A 25,340-nucleotide genomic window follows, 5' to 3' on the forward strand; every position below is an offset into this window, starting at 1 on the left:
GCCATAAAACAAGAAAAGGAGTTTAGAAAAAAAGAACTAAAGGCTAGAAGCAGATTTGTTTTCATGTTTTAAAACAGGCTGTTTTTCAGAGTTGTCCAGAAGGCTCCAGTGGCTCTTCAGGAAATGCATACCCAGAAAAAATTATCACATTGCACTGCAAGAGAGAGTTTCCAGCTGTCTATCATGTATACCAGAATAACAGGGAACTAACGGAAGCTACTGCCTTACAAGTGGTACTAAAAGCTAACTTTATTCTGCAAAAAATCTTCTGATATTACTTGAGACAAAGAAAAAATTAGATTGCCAACTGCAGCAAATTCCCTGACCCGTCTGGAGATTAATTTTTCCTGACACACTATTACTCCACAGACAGCTTCAGCTTACCAAGTGTGGCTGTCAGCAAAACCATTAGGATTTTTTATTCAACTTTTCTCTCACTTGCATGCAGAGCAAATCTTTGATACCCCCTTTGAACTTGGCTAAGAAATCAGAATCAAAAGACATTAATCCTCAAGATATAAATGGACTTAGAGCCCTTTTGGTTCCTTGTTTGTGTGCATGCAACCTTGCCTGCAGGGCTCTGCAAATATATGAATGAGATCTGTAGTTTTCCAGTGGCCCTCACTTGATGGGATGGCATTTTACTCCCAAAGTGCCCCCTGTGCTGAGAAGCATGGTGTCCCTTTTTATTGCTGGAAATTAATGACATCAGCAGTAAAAATGCCTACGGCTGAGGTTGAGGTTGCATACATGATAGACAGGAATCAGTGAGCTGTGCTTCAGGACCAGTGCCTCCAGGATGCAAGCCTGGGCCCCAAGATCAAGAGTACACAGCTACTTTTGGACAAATTGCCTTAAGAAAAGACAGCTAAGATCAATTCTATTTTTAGAACAAAGCTTTTTACCAGGCTGGGCACATGATATGAGGTTGCTATAGAAAACAGCACAAACTGCTCCAGAGAGAAAAGCAGTAAGGCCCTGCAGGGTGAGCCCCGCACTCCCTCAGAGGACAAAGAGTCCCACTGGAATGGTAGTTCCAGGGAAGGGATTGTGCAGCCACCCCTCAATGCATGCCACATTCTGGATGAAAGTACACAAGGGGCATTGAACAGGGAGGATATGCTCTCCTGTTATGGGAAGCAAGAAAGAGGTGACTTGCAGTATGTAACGTTCTGCACAAACAAGAGAGCAGAAAAGAGGTGTCTTATAACATTTACAAAAAAAGTGAAATTGGGATCTAACTGACAGCCCTTAGAATCAGAGTCAGTAATCCCCAGGGCAGGCAGAGCATGAACAAGAGCAGTGTAAACTTCCCTCTAACTTGCGTGCTCTGCCCCTGTCCTGCAGACACCAGGCCTCAAGGCTATGAGGAACAATAACCTCTTTGCTCAGGGGCCAACCAATATGGCAGGTGGCTCTAGTCTGGAGACAGCTTTTTGCTTTCTGGCCTTGGTCTGGGTGAGACCAGGGTTCGAATTATGGGGGAGCTCAGGGGTGGGGGGAAGGGGGGCCTGAGCCCCCCCATAAGAGACACAAGCTCCCTCATAAGAGATGGGCCAATCAGCACCTCCCCCTTGCAACAGCCCGGAGCCCGTGTGCCACCGTGCATAGTCCCTGGCCCACCCTGCGCCTTTGTGAACAGCCCAGGCAGTGGCAGCTCCTTCTGGCTGCCACCGCCACTGGCTCCAGCCCTGTGGTACTGGCAGAGACCCGTGCATACAGCCCCAACCCCAGCCAACATTTTTTGCAGACCTCCCCCCCACCTCCAGTCAAAGTGTAATTCAAATCCAGGGTGAGACCGGAAGGAAGAGGACAGAAATTGGCTCACTCCAGAAAGGCCCACTCAACAGCCTTCACACAGCAATGATTATGGCCTGGCAGATGTCACATACAAAATCCTGATCTCTGTTACCCCCATCAGGGTGAGAGCAGAGTAACAGGGAACGGACAAAAAAAAAGATAGGGAAACCTGGATGCAAACACAGTGAGAGTGGTCCCAGGAGAGCATCAGCTGGCCTGAGCAGCATGCCACAGAATAAGAGGGTCCACTTAGTATAGCTGGCATGGGAAGCTTGTTAGCACAGACATCCCAGTGTGGCAGGCAGGATTCGAACCTTGCAGGTCCTCCAAGTGTGGGCATGCACTAGGCAGTTGCCACTGTGTCAGCAACATAAGGCAGCACAGCTCTAAGGCATTCCAAAAGTCTCTTGCACCTTCCAGTGATCTGCCTTGCTTTTTCCTCCCAGCAGAACTGCTTACACAGAGAACTCATTGGCCAAGCCAAGAGCAGGAAAGAAGAGCTTGCAGAACTGCACAGGCCCTGCAATGGGAACATGAAGTTGGCACATTCAGTGGTCTTGATCCTTCTACACCCTCTTTGCCTGGAAGGGAGAGCAGCTGTAAGCTTGGCAAGGTCACCTGGGTATCCTCCTCCAGTCTGATAAACGCTGATGGTGGTCTAATGGTAACTGGGGTAGCTGGAGGAGTTCGCTAAGGACGGGAGAAGCTGTGTGCGCACAATGGATTTAATGAGCACTATGCAATGGGAAAATGCATGACAAGTTTGCTGATCTTACTGGATGCATAAACAAGCCTACCTATATTTAACTAAAAGAACTGTTAACCTGAAAAGCAGTGACTGAAGGAGGATGAAGGGCCAACAGGATGAGACTGTTGCTTAGCAACCTGCTGCAATTCAGGCAGATGGAAATATATATTGTTTTTTGGATTGCAAAATGAGGGTGGAGCACAGGGCTATAGAAACAGGACCAAGCAGTTGGTACTACCAGGTGCAGTCAGGCCAGAGGAAGAAGGTACATAGGGTGGAAGAAACAGTGGAGGGAAAACTAGTTTCTCCTGATGAAAGAGGTTGTCTGTTTTGTGCCTCTTAGGATGGAATGTGCCCTGTGGCATGTGACATTTGGGAAAGCTGTTTCAGCCCTGTCACTGCCTGGACTGAAAAGATGATGGGCTCCAGGCTTCCATGTGACCTGGCATGACAGCCTCCTCATGCCTCCAAGGCCTGAGGGGGCAGATCCTTTACTTTAAGTCAAGGGATTTGGTGCCATAATGACTTTTTTGCAAGCTGGCATAAAGCCATCCCCATTGTATTACAGGTGGGTTGACTCTTTTGTTTCCTAGGCCAGCCTATCACACCAGGATGCAAAGTATTATTAGATTTCATGTTCTACTCCAAAAGTGGCTGCATTGTACTAATGTAAGATTTATTCCAGAAATCTTAATTTTGTAAATTGTTTTCTCAGTGCTTGGAAGTGAAAAGAAGAGTGTGAGGGCCTGACCTGGTGGTCCACAGTCAAGCAGAACTCCCTGTGGAAGTTTAAGGACTGCAGCAACTAACTATGATGATGCTTTGTTACTGCTATCCTTAGCTGTAGCTTTTGCTGAGCATGCCTCAACTGGCTTTTAAAAATAGCTGTGAAAAATACAAGCCAATAACTATGCTGTGGTTTTGTTTTGTTTGTTTGTTTTTACAGGAAAATGTCATTGCCACTGCTTTCCAAAAGTCTGCACCAGCCTCCTTTAAAAGCCAAGCCATTTCTCCAGGTGAAAAAATGTTGGGGAGAAGGAATGGGGGTATATTCTGGAGGAATAACTGAAACCAGAAGGCTGACAAGCACCATAAAGAGAGGCTCTGGGTAAATGCACATTGAGCTAACTAGTTTTTACAAAATTGACTTACATTCTATCAGTGCAGTTTCCACCACTGAGCTTTCCCAAGGAAGTAACTTGCATCTGTTTAGACACTAGGTTTTGATGTACTTGGAGTTAGCTTCCCAGGCACCAGCTGTTCAGAGCTGAGATGGCTGGCAAAGCAATCTTGAGAAGCAGGAAGAGTGGACAGATGCATTTTAAGGACTTTGGAACTCTAAACTAAATGCTAAATGTCAATAGCTCTTGCATTTTGGTAATTTGAAGGTAACAAGCAGGAGGATTCATGTTCTTCTTGAGATACCAGTTAAAATTGTTTCTATTTGAAGTCTCTTGGCAAATCTTCAAACCTGAGATCATTTGCCAAGCATTGCATCTCCTGGCTCTTCATAGTCATGCTAAGTGTTCACGACAGATGCATACCCACACCACACTCGGATAAATCCATTCTTGCCTTTCCTAGTTTCAAAAGGACGTTTCTTCCTAGCACACATGGTTGAGTCCCTGCTGCCTTCATGCCAGATTTATCTGCTTAAATAGCAAGCTCTTTGGGGCAGGGGCCATATTTGTGTTCTGTATTTGTGTAGCATCTTGCACAATGAGGTCCTAGTCCACAACTGTGATCTCCAGGCACTAAAGCAATACAAGGAAATGACAATAATAATGTCAACTAGCTGGGATGTGATTCACTGCCAGTCACCATCACTTCTTACCTAACAGGCAGTCTGGCCTATGCCAGCCCTGCTCAGGTATCACCCACAGCAACAAGCCAGGTATTACCCACAGCAGCACCTACTAAAACTCTCCCTATATGCTCAGCATGCCCCTTCTGCTCTCAGATGCAGTGGCTCCAGAAAGAGGGAATCAGGTGTTCCAGAATATGCACCTTGGCTTCTCACTGGTTTCATGCTGTGCTATTTTTGTGGCACTTAGCTAATCCAATTTTTTTTTTTTACAAAACAGACTATTAGTTCCAGCAAGTTCCTCCTTTTAAATGAAGCAAAATGCTGTTTCACATTCCACATGTTAGCTCAGTGTCCTTGCTCCCTATAGATATGGCATAGGATGCTGACATGTTCAGCTAAATTTACCTCTTTTAACCACACTGTAACTCACTGAATTATATTGATTCACATGAACTGAACTGCCTTCATGAAAACATGTTTCAAGTAGCATAATAGTAGCACAATTATATGAAGGAGAGTCTAACCCAACATAGGCAAGGAAACACCACTATTAAATAGTGTCAATTGACCCTTTAAGATTCTGCTTTTAAAAACCTTTTAAACCAACAAACCCACGCACAGGCGAGTCAGAAAGTTCTAAGGCTGAATATGGGTCAGTGAATTTTTGCAAAACAAAAATCAAAACATCACCGCCCCCCAGTGGCTCAACATAGCATTTCACAATGCAGAAAGTAGGTCTGCTCTCATGCCACTGCAAAAACTGGAGCATTATTCATACCTATAAATTGAAGTGCTTCACTTAAGCTGACAGCTACAATGTCATTAGGCTTATCAAAAGAACCATATATGTTTGTAAAATATTCAGAGTGAAAAGGCTTCAGTCACAGCTTAAAAGCAGCTGCGTATTTAGAATCTCAAAAAAGTGCAAGCAGAAAGATATATTCATTCAGAAAGGTGGGAACTGGGAGTTTCAGAGGGAATAGGCCACAATACAGCTTTGTACAGTGCATACAGCAGCAGGGCTATAGGGACACACTGTACACTGCATAAAGTAAGCAATCAACATAGGAGTCTGCTGCGTTGTAGCCTTCATTTCAAGCAGCAAAACCCCTGGAATCCAACATACCAAATAAAAATGACCATCAAGCACACACACCACCCTCCAGCAAAGATGCCAGGGGCAGCGCTATTCTAAGAGAGAACATTTGATCAGTAGGAGGCAACCTGTCAAACAACACAGGCTGTAGGTTTAGTGCAATGGGTGTCCAGCCAGGGAAATGCATGTCCTACACCCAACTCAGAGCTGCTGGTCCTGAAGCCTTCAAAAATTAGAGAATTGGAACCACTCCCCACTGGAGGTTCTTGTTCTTGCCCACTGGGCTATGAAAAGGATTCTTGGGGCAATCATGGTCTTAACCGATTAAAATCAGCTGTGGCAAAAGCTGCAGAGTCTGTTCTTTGCATGCCAACAGGTGCTTATAGTGGATTCCCTGATGCCATACATATATTTGCTTCCACTGGTGAGCAAGGGGTTGACCCCTGACAGACCACCCCAAAACACCACTACATCACTGACAAGAATCAGCACCCCCATAGGCACTAAATGGTCACAACTGGCATTCATCTATGCAACAAAACATTTACCACAGATGACTTGTTCTGGCATGTCTTCAAGTACAAATGGTCCTATAAACTTCTGGAACACCACCACATTAATAAGGTAATAAACTCACATATTGATGTTTAAAATAGGCAGGTAAATTGAGAGCAATCTGGTTTGCACATCTATAGATAAATTCAAAACTATTAAAAACAGCAGAAAATACTGACTCCTAATAAAAAAGGAAAATTGTTCTCAGTAGCTTCCTCAGTGAAATTACCAAATTATTCCCAATTAAGAGATACTGTATAAATGGACATTTACCCTAATTTTTAGCCCAGTCTCATCTTGTGGGTTTGAAGTTTAGCTCACTTTTTAGTATTCTGTGTTTGCTTTCTGCTGAGGGGAAAAGCCAGCAGTGGGGGAAGGGGATAAAGAGAGAATTACCTGGAGGGGATATTCAAAAGCACACAATTTACCCTCACTCTACTCCCAATGAAGCCAGTGAAATGTTACCATTATCTTCAAAAGGAACAAACAGGCTAGTGCTGAAAATATGCCCATGCAGTATATTGTGTGCTGCATGCATTGACCCAAACACAGTAACATATATAAGACTGCTGTCAAGTTAACTTCTGTTCCCCATGCACACACTGCAGACTTCCCTTTATTTAGGAAAATGTTCGATTTCTTTCCTTGCATCTTTTACTGAATCCTACTTGAGGAAAAAACACCAAACTTGCATAACAGGATAAACGGGTTTGCAGACCTCACCTGGTTTTACAAACACAACAAAACTCAGCCCTGTAGTTGGTGAAGGTTTGCAAAGGCCTGAATCCCACAAGTATCCTTCTGCCCTGTTAAAATGCATGTTTGTTCTCAAACAGACCCTGGAAGAGAATACACTTGCATCATAGGTATGTGCTGATTAAATAAGTGTTGCTGTCACATTTTATAAAGTGCAATGGAATGAGGTTATTTATTCAGACTATTTTAACAATTCTTACTTTGTCAAACTATCTGGAGGGTTTTGAGTGTAAAAATATAAATAACACTACCATTAGGGAATGATACATTTCAGGAGGAGGTTTGAAGGGTATGCCACAAGCACTTACATGTCCTAAACCCAAGCAAGTAGAAAGCTACTAGGGGTTGAAATATCCTGCCTTTCCAATCACATCACCAGAGCTCAGCAACATACATATTCACACTACATGCATGCAATTAACAGTTGACTATTTGCCCATGACAGACTGTGAACTTGTGCAGAGGTGCCTGGCAAGATATTGTAGGTTGTCCCTTTCATTTTAAGATTTATGAACGTTAGATAACTGCCTTCTTCCTAATGCCTCAGGAGGAAGGCTACAATCCTTGATTTACCCTGGAGGAGCTGAAGGAGGGAGGGAAAGTGACTCGCTCAGGTCCTGTGCACTACACAGCAGTGGGCCTGCCACCTTCTGCTTGCTGCCTTGAGACATGTACTAACTTGTACATGTCTGAAGGCTTGTACTAACTGCTCCCTCACCATGGCGGACCCAAGAGTGAAGGATTAGGAGGATTCCCAAAGCCCTCCTTTTTTCTGTTCAGTCAACAGACTCCCCAAGGGTAATACAACACTGGAATAAGTCATGCTGCACAACACCAATGGGCTATCTGGTCCAGCAGGCACTCCTAGACACTGCAAGGGTACATGCAAGAAACACCTTCAGGGAATAACTTAGAACAGCTTCAGACCCAGGGGTATTTGCTGTTCCAGTCCCATCAGTGTCTGATTTGTGCCCTAAAGAAGGCAAGGTTTTGGCCTGTCTAAATATTCTTCTTGTTAAGTAGATGTTCTTATTGTCCATTTAACTGTCTAGTCCTGTTTTGAATCCTCCTCAGCTCCTGATTACCTTTTTATACCAACAACTCAATCGTATTTTTTTTTATTAAACTTTTAAGCTTTTTTTTTGCTCAGAAAATGTCAGGTCATCAAAACTGAAATGCACTGCAGGAAGGGCATAGTTTTAATTTAATTATTTTTAACTTAAAAATCCTGAAGGGAAGTTTTGAAATTGTCCAAAAGTTTAATTTTGATCTTTTCTGAATGACAAACATTGGCTTCACTTCTCCTTCAGAAACATTTTGTTTCAAAATTCAAGCTAACAATGGTAAAAAAAAAGTAGAAAATTAAAAATATTCAAAACTGAAATGAAACATTTTGAAATTTTGATTTTCAGTTTGTGAATATTTCAACTTCCCATCCTAATGAAGGATGTGAGAAATTTTTGCATGGAAAAACTGTTTTCTGCCCAGCTCCATTCCAGAAGCCAGCTACACACAAACTAAAAAGTATTTCTTTTTATCTCATATACCTCAAGCAAGAGCTGAGCAAGAGCCTCAAGCAGTCCCCTAATGCATACACTGTACTGAGAGACCTCAGGAAAAATACTACTGTGTTTATACTATCATGGCTGGACTTTGCAAGTCAAAAAGCAGAATATGCAGTGACAATCCCATGAACCATTGCAAATTAACATAAGCATCAAGCCAGTACTTAGCTTATAAACTCAGTGAGTACTGTACTATGTGAGATGTACTTTTCTCTCTCTAGTACAGAGCCAGAAGTTCTGCTGCATGTTTTGGAAGTTACCAATCTTGAAAACACTTACGGAGAGATGGTGTGGATGGCTTCTTGGAGCAGAAAAGCTCTTCTCTGACATGACTTAAAGTATTTGGGGAAGCACCGAGATGTTCCTCTGAGTTAGTGGAAACACGGAACTGGATGGTACCAGACTCAACCTGCTTCACCTGAAACAAACACATTTTGAAAATGAATTGTATATAATAGTATAATGCCTTAGTACCTCCTCCCTGAAAAGAGAGTCAGTCAGTTCTTGTCACACATCCAACAAAGTTAGAATACCAAATGTGTAGCTCAAGGCACATGTATGTAAAACTATCAATAGAAGGTTCTTTAAAGTATAGAAACTATAGTTTTCTATTAAAGAAATTTCCTTAACCCAAGAGAGTGAAGGAATGATACTAACGCTCCCAAAAATCACAGTAATATTTGCCTCAGTGTAACATAGGATGGATTAATGACCATAACTGGGAATCTGAAAGTCTGCAATTGGGAGTTACCAGAAGAAAAACAATGCATATATATAATCCATATAAAAACAATGCATGATATATCTTTGCCATATAATTATTACACATCCTAGTACATACATTTCATAGATTTCATAGACATTAGGGCTGGAAGGGACCTCGGGAGATCATCGAGTCCAGCCCCCTGCCCCAAGGGCAGGAAGTCAGCTGGGGTCATAGGATCCCAGCAAGATAAGCATCCAATTTACTCTTGAAGGTGTTCAATGTAGGTGCTTGAACCACCTCCGATGGCAGGCTGTTCCAGACCTTGGGGGCTCGGACAGTAAAGAAATTCTTCCTTATGTCCAGCCCGAAACGGTCTTGCAGGAGTTTGTGACCGTTCGACCTCATCATCCCTTGGGGCGCTCTGGTGAACAGACGTTCCCCCAGATCCTGGTGGTCACCCCTGATAAACTTATAGGTGGCCATCAGATCACCCCTGAGCCTGCGCTTTTCCAGGCTAAAGAGTCCCATGGCTCTCAGCCTGTCATCGTAAGATCTGTTTTCCTGACCTCTCATCATGCCCGTGGCTCTCCTCTGGACTCTCTCAAGCTTCTCCACATCCTTTTTGAATTGTGGAGCCCAAAACTGGACGCAGTACTCCAGCTGCGGCCTCACCAAGGCCGAGTACAAGGGGAGAATGACGTCCTGGGATTTGCTCGAGAAGCATCTATGGATGCACGCCAGCATTTTGGTCGCTTTACTAGCCGCAGCATCGCATTGGAGGCTCATGTTCATCTTGTGGTCAATGATGACCCCCAAGTCTTTTTCTTCTGTAGTGCTAACCAACGTAGCACTGCCGAGCCTATACGGGTGCTGCAGGTTTTTCCTCCCAAGGTGGAGAACCTTGCATTTATCGGTGTTAAACACCATGAGGTTCTCGTCTGCCCATTTGCTGAGCTTGTCCAGGTCAGCCTGGATCACCCGCCTATCTTCTGGCGTGGATGCTTTGCCCCAAAGTTTGGTGTCATCGGCGAACCTGGCCAGTCCACTCCTAACTCCAATGTCCACATCATTAATGAAGATGTTGAACAGTATGGGTCCCAGGACAGAGCCTTGAGGGACCCCACTGGTTACAGGGCACCATGATGAGTGACTGCCATCAATCACAACCCTCTGGGTCCGACCACGAAGCCAATTTCCCAGCCAGCGGATCGTGGTGGAGCCAAGGCCACAACTGGGCAGTTTGGCCAAGAGGTGATCATGGGATACCAGATCAAAAGCTTTTTTGAAGTCAAGATATATGACATCAATCTCTTCTCCCTTGTCCAGGTGATAGGTCACCTGGTCATAGAAGGAAATGAGATTGGTCAAACAAGACCTACCCGCAACAAACCCGTGCTGGCTATCCCTTACAATGTTAGCCTGGGCCAGTCCCTCAAGGATGGCCTCCTTAATAAACTTTTCTAAGATCTTCCCCAGGATAGAAGTCCTAATGGGCCTGTAGTTAGCCAGATCCACTCTCCTCCCTTTCTTGAAGATCGGCACCACATTGGCCTTCTTCCAGTCTTCGGGCACTACACCAGAGCGCCAGGAGTTTTCAAAGATCCCTGCCAGGGGCTGGGCTATGACGCTCGCCAGCTCCTTGAGTACCCTGGGGTGCAGGTTGTCAGGGCTGGCTGACTTGAAGGTATCCAGCTTCTCAAGGTGTTCCTTCACGAGGTCAGCATTGATGGAGGGTAGGGGATTCCCCTCACCCAGATTTCCCTGTCCCATAGCAGGCATGGGCATCCCGTGTGACTGATGAAAGACTGACGCAAAGTACCTATTTAATAGGTTGGCTTTTTCCTGGGCGTCAGTTGTCAGTTGCCCCATCTGGTTTAGCAGGGGTCCAACATTGCCCTTGCTTTTCCTCTGGCTCCCCACATACCTGAAAAATAACTTTTTGTTGTCCTTGATGCCTGAAGCTAGTTGGAGTTCAGTTGCAGCCTTGGCTTTCCTGGTTTGGTCCCTGCAGGACCGGACCAGCGCGGAGTAATCCTCCTTGGAGGTGAATCCCGTCCTCCATCCTTTGTAGGCTTTCCTTTTTAGCCACAGTAGGTCCACTAGGTCTCTGGAGAGCCAGGGGGGCTGCTGTGCCTTCTTGCTGCCTTTCCTCCGTGTTGGAATAGATTTAGCTTGTGCACTGAGGATCGCTTCCTTGAGAAGCAACCACTCTTCTTGAACTCCCATCTCCCTGGGGTCATGGTCCCTGAGGGCCTGACCGACTAGCCTCTTGAGCTTGTCAAAGTCGGCTTTTCTGAAGTCAAGGACTTCTGTGTTGCTGACTGACTTGCCAGCTTTACGGTGGATGGTGAAGGTGATCAGCTCGTGGTCGCTGTCACCCAGCTTCCCATCAATCACTAGGTCGCCGATTAGGTCATCCCCCGTAGGGCAAGCAGCGCTTTGCCTCTCGTTGGCCCATAGACTTCTTGGGTCAGGTAGAGGTCATCCACGCACGAGAGAAAGCTTTGCACCCGCTCAGATTTAGCTGAGTGATCTTCCCACGAGATGTCCGGGTAATTGAAGTCACCCATGACAACCAAGGTCCTGGAGCAAGCGGCCTCAGTCAGTTCCCGGGCGAACTCCTGGTCAAGCTCGGGACTTTGAGTGGGAGGTCTGTAGTAGACTCCCACCGTTGTGTCCCCTGTGCCGAATTCCCCACGAATTTTTACCCAGAGGGTCTCTAGCTGTCCATGCCGGTCGCCAACATCAGCTTGCAGGGACATGTAGCTTTCACATAGAGAGCTACACCCCCACCCCTTTTGTCAACACGATCCCTCCTGTATAGGGTATAGCCCTCTATACCCGTGGTCCAGTCATGGGTGGAGTCCCACCAGGTCTCCGTTATCCCAATGACATCATATTTCTTTGCACTGAGCAGGAGGACGAGCTCGTCCTGCTTGTTGCCCAGGCTCCTGGCATTAGTGTACAGGCAGGCAAGTGTGCCCTTGGGGGCTCTTGCCTTGCCCACAGATTGTGCCAGGGCTGGGGCAGGGGTGAGCTCCCTTAAGTGCCCCCTTAAGTGCCTTGGTCCGCTGGCTTTGCAAGGGCCATTCAGCGGGCCAGCAGGGGCAGTAGTCCCCCCATTGTTATCCAACAGAACCTCCTCACCAGGTCAGGAGGGATATCACACAAAATGGACTAGCAGCAAACTTCAGCACACCACCTCACCCAGAACAGCTTCAGTGCCCTCTATGCATGGGGGCGAGGGTGGCTGGGTTTCCCACCCTCCCAAACAGCATTAGCAAGAGACCTAGAAAATGCATTTGAATAAATGCAGAAAGAAGGAAGGATATGGCAGGTCTTTCTGTGGATCCAAGTAATAAATCTGTAGCACAATCTTCATCATGCTTCCTTGAGTGGTGGTCATCAAAAAAGTATAGAAGCCTCCTCTTTGTTGAATGGATAGGAAACCCTTGGGATCCCAGCTAAAAATGCTCCCGGTGCATGCCCAATGTGAACCCACTAACTAGGCTGTGCTGCTGCTGCGTTCTTGGCTTCAAAGAAGATAAAAAAACATCCCTCATCTAAAAACTTCCTTTTCAAAGATACCCCTTCTGAATGCAACAGACATCAAGCATCCTTCTTAGGAACCATCCAAGCCTCTTCTAAGTTCAAGAGACAAGAGGAAAGGAGGTTTTCGTTACTTTGTTTTCTTTTACTGATCCTTCCATTTTGCTTCCAAAGACAGAATGTCACAGTGAATAATGAAATATGCAAACACATGGGTCTAATCATTCTAACAACAGACACCTCATTCCTGCTGTTCCCAATTATACACCAGGCCTTCCCACCCAAGGTCCTCATGGTGTTGGCTGGTTTTATTTTGTTTTTGTCACTTCTCCATTTATATTTCACCTACACACTTCCGATCATTTAGCATAGCATACAGCATTCATGTTATAACTAAGATCAGACTCTGGTCCCTAATCTCTGAACATACCAAGTTTCATGTGCAAGATAATAACCAAAAATTAAAAGGCATAAGGACATAAAAGATGGCATTTACTGGGTCAGACTATAGATCCATCTTACCCAGTATTCTGTGTCACGCAGTGACAGAAGTGGATGCTGAAAAGGGAGAGTGAAGAGGGTATGAGCAAGGGGTTTTTTTTTTTACTGTTCCTCAACCACTTGCAGTCTCTAACATTTAAGACATGGGGCATTTGTGCTAAAAAAGTTTAGGACATGGACTCACACTCTCCTTCCTGCTTACTTACTGTTAAAACAGAGTATAGATTCTGATGAACATTTTTACTCCAAGCAGCACATATTAATGTGAATGACCCAATTTGTATTAGAGCACATTATAAAGTGATAGTCAGTTCTGTCTATTGTAGTGTGTAATCAATGTAGCTTAGCATTATAATGGAATTTTGCACATAATTCTGTGAACCTCGTTCTTTGAGATGGAAGGTTGTTATGCATCACTGAGCACCAAAACCTGCTAATTCATTCAAAAACTGGTGGTTCCTTGTTACCTCTCTAAAGATCAATTACTATTGAAGTGAGAGCTTACAGCTATTTGCAAAAAGAACAGCCATCTGATATTTGTGTGGATATTGCCTCTCACAAAAACCAGGGGCCTCCAGGCACCAATGCAATAAATAATGCAATAAATAATCATCATATTTCCAAATTATATGACAATATGCATTCCAATGATAAAATACTGAAAGCTAAGCAACAGCTGACCAAATAAATGCACAATTTATATTTTATGCTACATTCTCCTTGCTTTTGCTCCATGTCTGTTTACTCACTAACTGGTTCACATCAAAATTTTGCCATTAGGTTGGCTTACAAAATTTGACTCCAAATCCTTTAAATGAGAAAAAACTACCTGGTCAAGGCCTGTGGTATGGTTTTTATGCCCCTTTGCTCAAAGTAAGTTTAAGGAAGTTCTCTCTTTACCTCTTCTGAGCTCATGCTGGTTGGAGGGGTCTTGTAAACCAACACGTGAGCAGGGTTGTGCAGGGTGCTTCCATGCAGTGGTAAGATCACTTCTGAGGAATCCGAGTCCAGCAAAGGGTTCCAAACAGCCCATCGAATTGAATGCATGTAGGCTGCTTTATTCAAAGAGGTAGTGGATAGTGCCTGGGATTAAAAATATAGATGTGTAAACAACCAGAGACAGAGGATATCTGGGTCCCCTCACATGAATCCATCTGTATAATTGTACAATGCATACGACTTTCATCCAAAAAGGTCAAATCTTTGAACCAAAAAGGAATTTATCATCAAACATTCTCTGCTCACTGAGCATTAACAATTTTCTTGGCTCCTGCAATTTTCGCTGAAATCTTTTTATACCGAGGGAGTGTGACAGGCAAGTTTTCCTAAGTATTTTTTTCTTGTTACAAAGTAATATCAGGTTTTGCTTGTTAGAATTTCAACAGTATGAAACACCAAGAAAACTCTCTGTCGTGTCACAAAAGTTAAGAGTGAAGAGTGGGTCTGATCACAAGATCTGATCTGAGGTTAACAATTCATAAATTCTGTGCAGACCAGGCACAGTAGGAATTAAATTACCACCTCAGTTCATTGCAGGTGCAAATAGTCTACCTGTGATTAATTTCCATGCACACATGTGATTATTATTGAAAAGATGGCTTCCGCAAACCTGGAAGCTCCTAAATATGTACTTCTTGAGTATGTATGAAAGCTATATTCACTGAAAGACAAGAAAACAGTTTACAATCTAACAGCAGAGAAGGGTATTTATTCCAGCTGAAAGACAATAACTAATTGAGAAACAATGGCCTGCATACCACAGTGCTCCAATTAGTTCACTATGAAACCAATTAATGCCACCAAATAAACTACGATTCGTATCTTCAGTTATACATGTTCTCTTGTGACTTCAATGGTATTTTGGTTTCAACATATTTTGGTTTCAACCATGGTTTCATGGTTGAATGGTTTCAACGTATTTGCATGGTTTCAACATATTTTGAGATCTGACACTTTGAAGCATATTACTCATCTTTCTAGACCCTTTTTTTTTCATCAAGCACAGAATGCTCTTCAGATCCCTGAATCTACTGGCTTTGCAGAAAGCACCAATAGTATCTTTCTGTCTGAAAAGCAGCAGTTAATCCCGCACAGAAAATCTGGAATAATTTATCTACTAGTTAGAGATAACTGTGCTTAGATGTAACACAGGTTTTTTTTGTTTGTCTCTTCTTCATTCTTTGTTGCTAGAAATTGGTCTATAAGACTCCTGGGAGAGAGCTCACTCCCTGACTCAGTGCTGCAGCTGCATATAACACCCAGGACTTTTGACTAATAATTGCTCCCTTTAACCACTGAAGCATGCTTCTTGCTAGAACATTTGGGGGTTTTCTTACACATATCCAGTTTACCCAAAGTATCATGGTAACAATTCCCTGACATATAATACAGTCTATGGAATAACTGCACTTCACACTTTTATGAAATATATCCAAAGAGCTATCTTTCTCTAGCTCTGGCTTAACAGTTTGCAACATAATATTTTCCAAGAATTACCAACATTTTTAACGTTCTTTCACATACACGTGATTAAAATGGAGAAAATCTCCTTTCCTCTGAACTGAGAATTTGCCCAGCTAAATTTCAACCCAGAGTGAATTCTTCCAGCCCAGACATAATTTGAAAACCAGGTTTGCAATGTAAATGTTACCAGATTCCACAAGTAACTATGCAGCAGCATTACTGTCATTGCCATGAAAATGGTGACTACGTTCCAGAAGATGACCAATTTTCCTGCATGGAGAAGAAAAGCCATCACTTTCTATAAGGACCAGTGAGCCCCTCAAGAACTGTAATGACAGTTTTAAATAACATAGCCACTGAGGTTGGAAATGTACTCTAAAAAGAGGCTAAAAGGTTCAATTTACTCAGTCACTTAAACACCTTCCCTTAAAATTAAATGTTATGGAAGAGTAGGTATAAAAATAAACTTACAGGTCAGTATCAGTGTTTGCAATTACTCTCGCAGCTCTCTGCAAAGCATGGATTACAGCATACAGGATGCTGCGATTACTGTGGCAATCAGCTTTGGGATTAGCTGTTCTACATAAAGGTAGTGCAGAGGTTAATTGGGTTCATGCTGAAGCCACTGACAATCTGGTGTGAAGGTGCCTATCAATACAGTTTATGGTGCATCGGTGCCTCAGAGGGAAACTAAGCCTCTATCTCAGACCCAGTAGTCCTTTAACAGTGTGAAAGTCACAGATAGGCAACCTGACAAGAGGGGCCTGCAGGCAGTAGAAGGCACAGTGTTGTCCAAGTAGCATAGGTTCCTTTCCTTTTTTGTGTTCATGTGACAAGGTACTTAGCAGAATTCAAAAATTCACTGGCATCTAACAGGCTGCACCATGAGTGTTTCTGCTATGGTCTCAAACTTGCAACCTCTGGGCTATCAATCATGTGCCTTAGCACCCACACCACCATTCTTGCTTGCTTGAAGGATAAGGGCAGTGATGACCAATAGCATAGGTGCACCCAGGAAGCTGACAGGCTGCATTATGTGTCTGGCTTCTTCCCCTAGTCATGTAAACACCCTCCCAGTATGAAGTCTGTGGCACAGTTGAAGGAAGACATTTTGCCTCCCTAAAGGGGCTAAGGCAAGTTAAGGCTTGTGTTTCCAGAAACATCCACTTTCCCATGGAGGCCAACAGGAATTGTCAGTGCTGTGTCCTTATGAAAACCCCGTCCTGATCATTTGTCTTTGTGATCTGAAACATGGTACTGTCCACTCCCTTCAGCCCGTTTCCAAATTTAATCTATCAGTTTAAGTATCTCTAGTTCTCCTCCCCAATGCTTCAAGATAACTAATTCTGTGCCCCGAGTATTGCCCAGGACAATATCTGCACTTGCATAATGACAATAAGGACTGGAGACACCTTGGGAAAGTTTGGAGAGTTTAGCTTTAATTGGGCTTATTCTGTCAGCGACAAAACATATGCACAGGGCAGGAACCTACAGAGTGAGTTGCATCCTTGAACGGTCACAAGGAAAGCAACTCCTCTGGCTGGAAAGCTGCTATTTACCAAAACTGAAGAGCAGTCCACAGGTGGTGCTGGTAGATCTCTTCTGGCTGGCTAAGGGAACAGGAAGCAAATCATCCTCTAATTTGCTCCAAGTCAGCACATACTAGGTGCATGCGGGTGACAAAGCTTTCTTAGTAGCCAGAAGATACCATGATTACTGTAACTTGAGACCTTCAGGACTAGATCTAAGACCCACTGGAACGGGAAAGTAGAAGAGGGTATACAAAGGCTGAATATAAAGTATGAGCACAGTGAAAAGTATCTGGATGGCTGAACTGATTTGACTGTGGCCCCAGTCCCACTCTACAAGCACTGCTGTAACTATGAACCATCCCAGCTGAGATGCTGTGGATGGGGTGGGCTCCCAAGATTACCCTCCTTCCCTGGAGGGGTTCCTTCTGGGGCATAATTGGTTGGTAAGGGGACAATGTGGGAGAAGTGTACAACTGAAGCTGCTTGTGCTGCACCAGTTCCGTAGCTAAGCAGGTGGCTTCACCCTACAAACCCCTTAGCTTGGTAACTTTTGCCTGACTTAAATACACTTTTGGGTTTTTTTAAATTAAATTGAGGAATTGGACTTCAAGCTAACCTAAAATTAAGTTTGTTATCACCATACCAAAAATCTGCATTCAAAGATTCAAGCCTCTGCAGGTCCTTAGGTTTTAACTTTTTAAATTAGTTAAATCCAATATCTAATTTTCCAATTGTATGGTTCTTTTCAGCTTTTCCTTTCCCAATCAATACAAATCGCTTCTGTCTGGAGCATGTGTGTCACTTGTATAAATATCCATTTTTCCCCAGTTTTGCTTTGGACAGCTCTAATGAGAGAAGACATTTACTGCATTATCAATGACCCTCTCACAGCCATTTTTGTGGGACAATTAGGGACCCTAACAAATCAATGGCTATTGATCAAGCTTGCACATTCTTACTATAGAGTAATGCCCAGAATTGTAAAGAATCCCTGTAGGTGACAGCCTGGACAAAATGCAAAAGCACAGAAATAACCCCAGCCCTTGAGGGAGAGGCAGCCAGCCACATGTGTGGAAAGGGGCAAGAGTACCTATTTAACAGTACACCATGATAAAAATTCCCCCGCTGTCTGCCTGAGGCAGTCCATGCAAAATAGACCTAGTTTAAAACTCCTTGTCTGCCTGAATTAAATCAGCTCTACCCAAGTCATTTGGATCTCAATTTCCTACAATAAGGCAGAAACCACTCAGCACAAGAGTGCTGAGTAATATGACCTAATCGTTTTAATGTGAATCTATGCATCCTCCATTCAACAATGAGCTAGAAATACAGAGCAGAGTTTCTGGCCATGTTATCAACATATGCTATGCTGCTGACTCCTTAGAAATATCTTTAACTAGAAAATTAGACACACACAGAGCAGGAACAGGAGCATAAGCCCACTTGGGGCTGTAGCATGCCCTGATCCACCCCACACCATGCCAAGAACCGGCACCTGCCAGCCTCTTCGACAGCTTGGGGGCAGGGGATGAAGCCTAGCCATGGGTCTCCATGATGTCCCACCCCACTGTCTGAGCTTCTGATGCGTATGCATGACTCCCCCCCCAGTACACACACACTGCCTGCAGTTCTTCCCTGGAGCAGTAATGGCATGGTAGGACAAGACAAGACAGTGTGGAGGCCCGCAACCAAGCTCCATCCCCCACAGATACAGGCTGGCCTCTCCTGGTGCCACAGGGGATACTGGGTGGAAGCAGCCCCATGTGGTGCTTGGTGGGTGAGACTGCTTCTGTCCAATGTGCCCCACGATATATGGGAGATAGAGTCTGGCCATGCAGGCCCTGGATGCCTCCCACCAACGAGGGCCAAGGCCAGGACCCAAGAGTGGCTTGTCCAGGGCCTGCAGGGCCAGACTAAATCCCCCCAAGCACTGTGGGGGACTCTGGGCAGAAGCAGCCCTGCCTGCCTACCCACCCAGCACACCCTGGATGAGCTGTGCTCAGGCTCTGGCCTGTGTTGGTGCTGTGCAGTGCTGCATGGGTGGGCAGAGCTGATTCCACCCAGCATCCCCCGCAGCACCTGGGAGATGAAATCCAGCCCCATAAGCCCTGGGTGGGCTGGACTCCATCTTCCAGGCCACCACCTGGTGCCAGGCAGACTCTCTCCAACTTGTCCACATCCTTTCTGTAGTGGGAACTCCAACATTGGAAGCAGTACTCCAGACGTGGCCTCATAGGTGCCGAATGGAGGGAAAGAATCACTGTCCTTGATCTGGTGGCAATATACCTATTAATGCAGCTAAGTATGCTGTTAGCCTTCTTAGCAACAAGGGCACACTACTGGCTCTTATTCAGCTTATTGTCCACTGTAACCCCTAGTCCTTTTCTACTGACTGGCTACACAGTAGCTCTGTCCCCAGCATTTACTGGTGCATGGGATTTTTCCATCCCAAGTGCAGGACTTTGCACTTGTCCTTACTGAATTTCATGAGATTTATTTTTGGACCAATCCCCCCATATGCCTAAGTCTCTCTGAATCCTAGTCCTACCCTCCAGCACATCTACTACTTCCTCCAGCTTGGTGTCATCTGCAAACCTGCTGAGGGTGCACTCCATCCCATCTTCCAAATCATTGATGAAAACATTGAACAAAACCAGCCCCAAGACCAACCTCTGGGGCACTCCACTTGATATCAGCTACCAACTAGACATCAAGCCATTACCCTTTGAGCCCAATGATCTTGATATAACCAACTGTATAACCTTTGGTGATAAATGTATCAATCATGTCTGATTTAATCCCAAGCTTTGACTCTGGTTACTTTCCACATTTAGAAGTATTTAACACAAATCCAACATGGGTCCTACATGCACTCCCCTGATATTTTTAGCATTCACCCATGTTGCATCAATGCATGAAAGCTCAAGCCCTCTTCCACTTTCCTTGTAGCTCAAGTTGCTCTGCTCGGGGAGAACTCACTGCTCTAACTCTTTGGAGCCCAGATAACCCCTCAGGGAGACCATGTAATATTGATGGGGGATACAAGTGCATTGACCAAAGTGCATGTTTCATCAGCATTAACAGCCTGTTAGTTATTCTGAGGATCAACAACTTACATCTAAGGGAAAACCATGGGAATACTGAATCATATCACTGCCCAGTAAAAGGCATCTTAAAGTGGAATGTAGCCAATATCTCAGGGGAAGATGAGGGTCACCCCATCTTCACCAAAGCATAATACATAGTCCTAGCCCACCCAAATAAACTCAGTGCACCTCTTCAAAGTCATACCTCGGGACCAGGTCACTGCATCTCAATACCTGACGTATGAGATGGGCATGTGTGGTGAAGGAAGAAATGTACTGCATGATCTGTAAGATTTCCTATACAACATGGATTTCATTTACCAATGAACTGGGAAAAAATATAAAGGGAAAGAATAACTCTTATTTTCTTACTCACAATTTTGAATTGTCTAATAACCCACCTCCTCCCTCCCCAGATTGAAAAATGGGTTGAAATAATTTTAAAGTGTGCTATTGACCAATAAATGTATGCCAGTATGCATGATACTGATACACAGGGGTCATCCAATGTAGTACAGTTCTCATGTTTTTGAGATCCTTACTATACTGGGTTTAAACTCACCATTAGATCTTTTGTTTTATGAAAGAGCCAAGAAGAGTTAATTTTTTTTCAGTGTGGAGCTCAATATGTTGTGCTAAAACTAAAATAAAAATTCCTTTTTTACGAGTTGAAATTCTCCAAATTAGTTTGCCAGAACTCTTTGGGACTGCTGCAAGCTAAATATCTTCATATACATATGCAGTAGAAAAATGTAACAACATATAATTAAAATGACTTAATAAACCCACACAAGTAGTGCCACTGAAAAGCACTTTGACATTTTGATGGGAGATATTTGCCTTTTACCCTACAAAGCAAAGTAGCTCTTTAGAAACTATATATGTGACCAACAAAAGGAGCTATTATTTGAATCTGGAAGACACCTTGTAGTCAAATGTAATTTTTTTCCTTTTGGTTCAAGGTTTTATAATGTTAAAATGTTGAATCAAATATTTAGATCAATTCAAGGTAAGAAGCAGTATCTCAAGCTTGTTAAGGTTGAACACAAAAGGGATCCACAGTAAGAGCCTGATCCAAATCCCATCCACTTCTCCAGGTGGTTGGACCAGACCCAAAATTAAAACAACTACTTTGTAGCAGAATAGAATGAATCCTGAAAAATTATATTCCAGCATGTTAGGGCTCTTCAGTCCAGCCATATGCCTGCCAATGGCAGGTTTGCTCCTTGCATGCATTCATGTAAATGTGTCTTGCTTATACGCCTGTTTGGGAAATAACCCACATCCGTGTACATGCAAGATATTTGCTATAACTTATTCATAGATTCTAGGGTCGGAAAGGACCTCAGTGGGCCATCTAGTCTGACCCCCTGCCATTGGCAGGCAAGAAAAGGGTCACCAAACCTGGTGTTGTCATGTGAACCCAGCCAGGTGCCTGTCCAGTCTCCTCCTGAAGACCCTCAAGGATGGGGCAAGCATCACCTCCTTTGGAAGTCCATTCCAGATCCTGGCAACCCTGAACATGAAGAACTTTTTTCTAATGTCCAGTCTAAACCTTCTCTCCAGTAGCTTATGGCCATTGTTCCTTGTTTGCTTATCCTCCTGTTAAGGAAGGTTCAGTGGTCTAAGATTGGAAAAGGAATAACAAACCAATAAACTGAACCAGTAGTGATGGAAAAATGTTTGTCCCTGCTGCCCAGCAAAAAAGGGAAAGATGCCTTTCCTGCTGATGCTGACATTATCTGCAACTAGTAATAAGAACTGTTCTGCTTTCTGGTTGGCAAAACAGCGCACAGACCTGCACAGAGCAACTATACAAGGGAATATGAATGGCTAAACCACAAATTCAAAAGTACCTTCCCATTTAGCCTCACCCACAAATCCCTTCAGCAATGATAAAAAATGATCAATTTGATCTGAAAGATTATGTTAGGTTCAGAGACTCCTGGTGTTAAGAAAGGAATTGTCATGTGTATGTATGTAGCTCCTCTGTATGGGTAGAACATGTTAGAAATATGCCTAGGAAGCTCATGAGTACCTAAGCTAACAGACCTGCTCTATTGTTCACTGTCTGTCTGTCCATCTGTCTGGATTCTTTCCTAGTGTCCTGCACCATAAAACTGGAGTGCTCCAAAACTGAGCAACAGTGAAATTTGTCTTCCTCTTCTGTACAGTAATATTGTTTTCTCCACCCCGTAAGGAACAGATTGTACTTTATGTTCCTGATGCCTCATGCATACTGATTAGCAGACAAAAATGAAAGAGAGGGTCCCACAGCCATCTACAACTCCTCTGAAAAATTAAGTTTCTGTATGGTGCATCACCTGCCAATTTTCACTAACAGATAAGGGGCAATTACACATGTGTTTGAAACGGTAAAGTCATGTGAGGGAGGCAAAGGCAGGTGAGAAAGGTAAAGGAAAAGCAGAGTGAAAGGTACTGTGCTGTGTGGTCTCCTCCTAACTGGACAAGTGTATTTAAGCAATTAGTGAAACACACTGCAAGGCCAGAGGTTCCTGAGGCTTACACTCAAACCACTGCCTCAGATCACAGTAGGACAATGAGTAATCAGGCAAGTGATCTCTGCAAGGTGACTAAAATGACATTCTTTGCAACAGTCCATTCTTCAGTTGTTCTTGTTCCTGAAAGGACCTAAATAAAAACAGAATGGAAAGCCACTTCCACAGGGAGCTGTAAGCTTGTAAAGTTAAGGGAACTGGGGACTAGAAATCCAAAGATCATAGTTTCTGGGACTCTAGTTTGCAAATGGTCTGAAAGGGAAATTCAAGGCATTTCAGAGGCTGAAAGAGAAGGAAGTTTTATGATAAGAAGGAACAGAATTAGTTAATAAAGACATTTCAGTACCTTCAACATAAGCCAGTCTGTGCTGCTGTCCAAGTTAGAACAGCTAAGAGCAGAGCACTGTAGACCAGCGAGCCAAATATAATCAACATTTCCAATTAGTAAGACTAGGGATGCAGAGGGACTGAGGTGGTAATTAAATTAATAAAAACAGAGGAGTGTCTAATTTGTACTCTCAATTTTGGAAGAACTTTTTACAGAGATAAATATGTCTGTTGTGTGCTGTTTGGTGCATCACTTTATTTTAGGTGCCTTCTGTTCTGTGTTCCACTGTGTTATGTTGCACATTTGAGATTTTAGTTAACAGTCAGTTTTCAAGAACAAACGGCTGCTTTTCTTTCATCACTGCACTTAATGAGTTAGCCAATCTGTGCTAGAGAGTGAGGGATTGTGGGGAAAAGCAACAAGAAGGAGAATTCTTTCTATTCTGCAGATAAACCAGGTGATGCAGAAACACTGCACCACTGCAGGAACTGGACTGTGAGAGGACACATGCTCTTGAGGCTATGCCATAGTTGTCAGGTACAGGAGACATCTGAAGAAACAACTAATTTTTTGAGAAGAGAGAGCCTGTTTTACTGAAGTCCCAAGGGCATAACACAGAATCCTAGAGTAAGAAGACTGAGAGGGACTGAGACCAACCCTCTGCAAAAGGGCAGTCCCATCTGCGTGATCAACTTTGTCAGCCAAATCCTGTGGAGAACATTGTTTCAGTACATTTAACTTCCACCCTACCCTAAAGAGAGAATCCTGAATGACAGCTCACCAGACTTGGATCCTTTAATATGAAACAGATGTTATTGGAGATAGCACAAAGTGTTGCCTAGCCAGGCTAAGCAGGCCAGGAGCAGTTTACCATGGCCTAAATATTTCAGAGCCCTTACAAGCAGCCAACTTTAACATATCCCTCTGCAGGGAAACCTCCTACTCAGTTGTAAACTACTACCAACATTCTCAAAAAAGCCATACTCTCTCTGAGTGCCATTGCCCCAGAGGATTGGAAACTTGAAACTAGTGATATAACTGCCAAACATAAGCCCCCCCAAACTTTCTCTTAAGTTGCTTGGTATAAATTATCATTCTACCTCCTGTCTAGGAAAGTGTGTATTTTTTCATTTATTATTAAAACTGCCCTTATTTTTTTTATCTCTTATATTACATATTATTGATCTGAAGTATTTTATTCATTCTACCTGTAGGTCAAGTGTTCAACAAACTAACGTTTCCATGTTTTCCTTTTCTTGCTTTGAAAAAGCTTTTCACTAACTTTTTTCTTAGCTTCATTTTAAATTGCTCTGATTAAAAAAAATCAATCCAGTTCTGAGAGGACTAGCTTCATTAAAATAAATGTAATCTATAATTTGAATTGCAAAGACAGTACCTGTCTTTTCAATTTTCTCTCATCTAATCACAGAATACTAACTTAGTGGGCTGAAGGAGCTGAAATGATCGTTTCCCTAGACCAGAAGCAATACAATCCAGCATTTCAAAAATTAGAAAGCTACACATTAGCAAGAATTAGTCTTTCTTTATAGGCTCAGCACCTTAACCTTTTAAGAAAGAGATTTTCAGTAGATGGCATGTGTCTTAAATACCTGCACTAATTATATGGCAGGCAAGAATAGCTCTGAAGGTGTCATTTGTCTATTGTCTTGGAAATAGAGGAGTGTAAAAATTGGGCAGAATACCTAGTTATTCAGTAGCTTTCTAGTCTATCAGGCACAGATTTATGTACTTTAATAATTACTCACAGAAACTTTGCAAATGTCATTGAGTAACTAGAGCAGCTGCCAAGAAGTTGTAATACTCTCTTGGGGAAATAACCATGCACAGCTACTTAAGGCTTGTCAGTGACAATGCACATAGAAGGAACTTTGGGTCCTTCAGTCTGAAAGTGGTAATAGGAACAGAAATTGTTATATGCTCATGCTGCATTCATTCCTACCTTGCTGTCTGCTCCACCTGGCACGCAGAACACATACTCGAGCTGGAAGAAGATTCCAAAAGCTGGGTGACGAACCATCTCAGTCAAATGAATGCGGCTTCTCAAAACCAGAGCCTGGCCCATGGCACTATATTGGGAATACAGCACAACTGCCAATTAGATGGGGTCTGGCTTGTACATCTAGCAGAAAGCAGCTCCTGCTTATCCCAGATGCACTGACTGCCTGCTGACACTTTCTGCAATGTATAGCAATGGGGGAAGAGGCAGGGGTGCATTTTAGAAACTATCATTATGTATTCCTTGAAGAAGCCTTCTGGATCCCCAGCCATGGACTAGGACTCCCTATTGCAGTGTTGTGCAGATACAGAA

The 25,340-nt window shown here is 43.6% G+C and overlaps 1 protein-coding gene across 9 annotated transcripts in view; it reads right to left on the reverse strand.

Annotated features, from left to right (window-relative positions):
* Nucleotides 1-25,340, reverse strand: part of NPHP4 (nephrocystin 4) — a 107,213-nt gene that overhangs the window by 41,253 nt on the left and 40,620 nt on the right. For all 9 annotated transcript variants that reach the window (XR_016438747.1, XM_090024398.1, XM_090024397.1 and 6 more), the window contains 3 exons: nt 24,972-25,098; nt 13,984-14,166; nt 8,607-8,745 (listed from right to left, as the gene is read on the reverse strand). Coding sequence is in view for 8 of the 9 variants with exons in the window: in XM_090024398.1 (XP_089880524.1) it covers nt 8,607-8,745; nt 13,984-14,166; nt 24,972-25,098 (449 nt within the window). In the remaining variant the exon portion in view is untranslated. The remainder of the gene's footprint in view (nt 1-8,606; nt 8,746-13,983; nt 14,167-24,971; nt 25,099-25,340) is intronic.

This window comes from Crocodylus siamensis, chromosome 12 (genome assembly GCF_052110815.1).
Source record: "Crocodylus siamensis isolate JL-2025a chromosome 12, ASM5211081v1, whole genome shotgun sequence".
Lineage (NCBI taxonomy): Eukaryota > Metazoa > Chordata > Crocodylia > Crocodylidae > Crocodylus > Crocodylus siamensis.